This window comes from Uranotaenia lowii, chromosome 3, assembly GCF_029784155.1.
Source record: "Uranotaenia lowii strain MFRU-FL chromosome 3, ASM2978415v1, whole genome shotgun sequence".
NCBI lineage: Eukaryota > Metazoa > Arthropoda > Insecta > Diptera > Culicidae > Uranotaenia > Uranotaenia lowii.
The window spans coordinates 354,512,789-354,518,185 of record NC_073693.1 but is presented as its reverse complement, the minus strand read 5'-3'; the positions used below and the strand labels follow the sequence as shown (position 1 = coordinate 354,518,185).

At 36.9% G+C, this 5,397-nt stretch overlaps 1 protein-coding gene across 1 annotated transcript; it reads left to right on the top strand.

The window, feature by feature from the left end:
• Nucleotides 1–2,591: 2,591 nt before the first annotated feature.
• On the top strand, nt 2,592–4,517 carry LOC129755569 (hydroxysteroid dehydrogenase-like protein 1). Its single transcript, XM_055752124.1, has 4 exons — nt 2,592–3,064; nt 3,143–3,376; nt 3,455–3,900; nt 3,958–4,517. Exons 1-4 carry the CDS (start codon nt 2,920–2,922, stop codon nt 4,036–4,038), a joined length of 906 nt encoding a protein of 301 aa, XP_055608099.1. The 5' UTR covers nt 2,592–2,919; the 3' UTR covers nt 4,039–4,517.
• The last annotated feature ends 880 nt before the right edge of the window (nt 4,518–5,397 follow it).

Here is a 5,397-nt window from a genome sequence, read left to right as displayed (position 1 = left end):
CTTAAGTTTAAATTTTACTCGACCAAACCTGCTAAATTTGGTTTAGAAAGACCCAAAAGGTCTTATCTTTTGTTCAAATGCTCAAACTACGATTTTTAATGAAAATTCAAAATTAGCTTAAAATAGCATTGTTCTAAAGAACGCGGTAAAAGAAAAAACTATTGGCACTTAATCGCAAAAATGTTTATGAATGAATATCTGGATGCAAAAAAGACCAAGAATCGAATTTAATTAACTATATATTCCCATGTTGTGAATAGGAAATTATGAGAACACTTATCAAAAGATACTTAGCTTTGGTAAGTTGTAGAAAGGTCCGATTTTTTTTACGTCCGGTATCGATCCTGCTTGCAGTTCACTGTCGCTCAAATTCCGTTATTAATTCTTACACAAAATATATTTTTCCTTGATTGTTTTGTTTCGCGATTTTAGCTTTTGATTTCAGACAGGCTTCATATTCCAAATACAGTCGTGATAATCTGAGATACAAACGCTTGAAATTCAATAGAAAAATCAAAACTCGAGCAATTTTTGATGAAAATCCACATTTTAAGCACTGTTTAATGAAATTTCGAGAAAAACTTAAAGAGCCCGATTTTTTCGTCCGTCCGTCCCGAAGCACACGCCTACTCCTCATTCAGAATTTTCATTTTCAATAAGTTCGTTAACTCTTCTACAATGTTTGCTTTTAATATATCTTTAAAATATAATGTATTCTCTGAGCAGGTAGGGGCCATTCAAATATTACGTAACGCAATTTTCGATCATTTTCAACCCCCCTCCCCCCTACGTAACACATTCGTTTAAGATTTTCTACTCAAAATTCACAAAGCGTAACAAACTCTCCAGGACAAAGAAGTACTTTCCCAACTCTCATGATCCGAATGCTAAATAAAGCTGAATTATATTAGATGAAGGATAGAAAAAAATGTAAACATCAATTTTGTATACAGCTGTCCCCACTTACCTCAGGTAGGGTTTGGAGACCAAATTTTAGGTTTTTCTAAATAAACTCATTTTTCTTCATTTTGAACCGTCGTTTCTTTTCCTAACATGATTGTTTCGTATGTAAGAATTGTTTCAATGTAGAGTTTTTCGTCAAGAGCCATCTAGTTCATGAGAAACTAGCAATTGAAAAAGATGTACATCAACTCGACATCGTAGTTAAAAATAGAAAATTTACAAAAAGTCGCCGTGAACATCCACTATTGTCGGAATATTATCTATTTTACAGTTATTGGAGAGATAACAAGTAAATTTAACATTCTGCATTAAAAGATTGAAAAAATAGTTCACAGTATTGTTTAAATAGCAATCGTCCCCACTTACCCCGGTGAACCTTATACCGTAAAATGGAGGAACTTTGATCGCTTTTATCATTCATTTTTTAATATTTTGGAAGGGGTTGCTTTCTTGTAATACCTAAAAGTTTTAAAACACTAACTGAGGTGATGAGTATAAAACATGATCATTGATTGCAGTAAATTCAAACGACATTGGTGGTTAAGATTAAATGTTTGTTACCATGTCAGATTTCATGTTTCGGGGTAACTTTTATCACTATAGTTTTTACGTACCTCAACATCTTCGAAATCATTGCTATAGTACCTTTTAGCACAGAAGGCATAAACATTAATAACAGTAATTTTTGCTAAGACTAAACTAATTTTTTGAACGTTTTTTTTCAGAAACATTTATAACAAAAGATGGACAATGTTGCTGCATACATCTAGGGATAAAAATTATAAATATTTCTCAACTTTTTGGCTTCAAAAAGTAATGTAATTGCCTGGGTCCTCGCACTGTTCCAATGTTCTTTTTTTCTTCAAATTGAACCATTTGATAGGGTTTGGGCCAGTTTTACTATACGGGCTTTCTCATGGAAAATCACCGTTTTTTTTTATCGATTTCCAAAAATTTTCACCAAATGAGCATAAAAATGGCACTTAAACTAAATTTAAACATAGAAAAAAGTTGAATTTTCACATAAAACAACCCATTTTCTCCTATTTGCTAAAATTTGACCAGGAAATTTGTTTGTTTGTGAGCCTTCGAAAAACCAGATATTCTAAGATTTTAAAATTACATTTTAATTGATATCAAAAATTTTCTAATAAAAACCAAATTTTGCTTATTTGTTACTTAATTTATAGGTTTTCGAACGTAGTAAACAGTTTTCAGTTATTTTAAATTTTTACTTAGTTAATGATGATTATCTGCATAAATTTCATGTTGATCAAAGTTACCCAGGTAACCAAAGTTCCCCCAGTTTACGGTACATATGAAAAAATAACAAGAATATGCAATCATTCTTCCATTTTTTGATAACGAAACCCATACGGATCGAACCAACCGAAAAAAGGTGTTTGTTATCACAGTTGGCCGGCTCGGCAGTATATTTCATTTTTTCTTGCATCTCTTCCACTTATCGTCGGACGCATCTCAAAGTAGGCAAAGTTAGTACACTCTTGGCTCTTCGTTTGGCGGCAAGCCTACTAGATTATTAACCCACCCTGCTACTGCTGAGTATTTTGGATTTGTGTTGTAAAAAGAAATAAACCGACTCGCATTGCAATCAAGTTTGTTATAAAACGAAGAGGCGCTATTTTCGGCTACCCAAGCGGATAGCCGCGTTACATTGCCCGTTGATTTTTCTCGGTGTCTCAAAACCCAGTCGTTTGCGTGTGTGCTAGGCTAGGGGCAGCTGTTTTGATGCTTAGTTGAGGCTCATAAGTCAAAGCTAAGCTGCACTCGCTGGACGAACGCCCGGGTTACGAGGTTAGTCATTAATTTCTACCACCGGGGTGAGTTAGTTGCGGTTGGAATTTGCTTCGGAGCTCAAGTGTTTTCTGGGGGTTTCTCTAGCGTCTAGGAATAATTAGTAGTTTTAGTTGTTTGTGTTCGGTGTTCGGTTTCGAAATGGTATTCTGGTGGATTGGAGTTTTCGCTACCGTGCACTATTTGTATAACCATATTTTTGAGTCTTTCTTCGATATCGTTTGGGGAACGATAAGGGAATTTTTTAATCCGGTACCGTTGCCGGTGAAATATGGTCCATGGGCAGGTGAGAAAGAGAGAGAGCGTTTTGGTTGTGGTTTCTCTTCGAGGTTGTTTGATTGAAATTGTTTTTTGTTTATCGCAGTCGTTACCGGGGCAACGGACGGCATTGGAAAGGACTATGCCGAAAATCTCGCCCAAAAGGGCATGAACATTGTGTTGATATCCCGCACCGAGTCAAAGTTGATCAAAGTAGCCGATGAAATACGGGAGCGCTATGGAGTGCAAACTAGGTGGATCGCAGCAGATTTCAGTCAGGGTTCGAAAGTGTATCCCCACATCAAAGAGCAGCTGGCATCGCTAGAAATCGGAATGTTGGGTAAGAAGCCGTTGCGTTCTTCGATGTTTGTTTAATGACCCCGACCCTTTGAATCCCGTTAACGATATGTTTCGACAGTCAACAACGTGGGATTTCTACCGACCTTAGGAGAGTTTATCAATAACTCCGAGGAGGAACTGCTCAAGGTCGTCAATATCAACGTGATGGCAACCACAATGATGACCCGAACTGTGATACCGCAGATGAAACAACGTCGGAAGGGAATTGTGATCAACATTGCATCCAGCTCCGGATACGTTCCGGCACCCTATTTGGGATGCTATGCCGCCTCGAAGGCCTACATCATCTCCCTAACCCTGTGCCTGAGACGGGAACTGGCCGATACAGGTGTCGAGTTCCAGCTGGTGACACCCTCGATCGTCAAGACCAACATGAGCCAGGATTACGCTTCGAGATCACCCTGGTTTTTTATCGTGTTGGAGTCGAATCGGTTCGTCAAATCTGCTATTCACACCATCGGCAAGACGGCTCACACCTGCGGCCATTGGCTTCACTGTCTACAGGTGAGAATTTTTTAGTTTCTAGCTAAAGATCATCCTTTAACCCAATTTTCGTTTTAGATGTGTTGGTGGTTTGTTTTCCCGGAAACTTTTGGCGTCCGTGTTATAGGTTCTGTTTTCAAAAGAGCACTTATTCGATAGTCTAGTGTCATATTATCAAACCAAAGCTCTGGAATAAATACAACTGTTGTTTGTCTCCAAAATTGCTGTTTACGTAAAGGTAACGTAACTCTCAACAATTAGAGTACTGGAAAACTGTAAAAAAAACTGTTAACGATCGTTGCAAATCTGACTCAACCAACACTGAGTATGGCTGTGTGACTCCTTATTCGCTGGGGTGAACTTGTTTAGCATTGATTAAGCAATACTCGTCGATCAGTTGATCCAAGGAAGAGAAAAAATAGAACGGGTTACCCAACCCCCTTCGACATCGATTAGCTGTGCACGTGAATTATGGCCATTATTGATGATCGACGATGCTAATAGTGGTGGTGGTGGTGGTGCTGCTGTGAACGATTTGAATCAGGAATTCAACCTGGAAAAAATGACCACTAACTGAGCCGGTGAATGTTGTGTAATGACAGTTATTTTCGAAAAGTGTTTCGCTTCCGTCGTTAAACTGGCTCATATCTCACTCTCAATGATCGGCGTTAGGATCTCAGTAAAAAATAATGTGATTATTGATAGTTTCAGCTGAATCAGTGTAAGGCTTGTTAATCGTGATATTTTATAACCTTGGGTTTCCACTAAATTTAAATGTTCGAGAATCAATCGCCGATTTACATAGATATATAAAATCAGTCCAAAATGTTTTTATGACGAAATCACTTTCAGTTGATCGTTAAACACTTGATCAATTCTGCTGCACTTGGGGAGACTGCAAAACAGGAAACCATCAAGGATATTGGCAAAAGTTGTTGACTTTTCAACTATTTATTTCAATACGCTGTCCACATTCCACAAATTATTCATATTCAAACAGCAATGAACGATAATGCAATTGATCCGTGGTAGGAATTAGCAACGATAACATTTTTGCAGTCAAGTAATGAATTTCTTCCATGGGAGAAAATAACCAAACAGTAGAGCCAGCGCCACAAAATACTCCATAGTAGAGCTTAGAGCATTTGGGAAGCTTTTGGGAACATGCATATAATTGAAAGGGCATTAGCTCCTTTTGTTACTTTTAAATAGTTATTGGGCCAAAAGTGCATTTTCCATAAACGGAATGCGACACTATACTTAAAATCTTAAAAAAAACTAAATAATTTTAAATCTTTTTTCAGTGTAAAAAACACCTAAAAAACTCCGTTGATTCCAGAAAAACAACTTTCAAATTTGTTACTTTTGTTAACAGAAAACAGGATAAAATTCCAATTTTTTCAACCAGTTTTTTCCTTGTTCAAATGCTTTCAAAAACAAATATTACAAAATTTAGCTCCCACATACCTTCAAGATTTGATTTGAATGTAAGTTTTTATGAATTTTTTTTTCATTCAA

Excerpts from the sequence above, each read along its gene's own strand:
- LOC129755569 (XM_055752124.1), top strand. The coding sequence starts at position 2,920 with ATGGTATTCTGGTGGATTGGAGTTTTCGCTACCGTGCACTATTTGTAT. Across the intron at positions 3,065-3,142 it reads GAAATATGGTCCATGGGCAG|TCGTTACCGGGGCAACGGAC; the intron begins GTGAGAAAGAGA and ends TGTTTATCGCAG. Across the intron at positions 3,901-3,957 it reads ATTGGCTTCACTGTCTACAG|ATGTGTTGGTGGTTTGTTTT; the intron begins GTGAGAATTTTT and ends TTTTCGTTTTAG.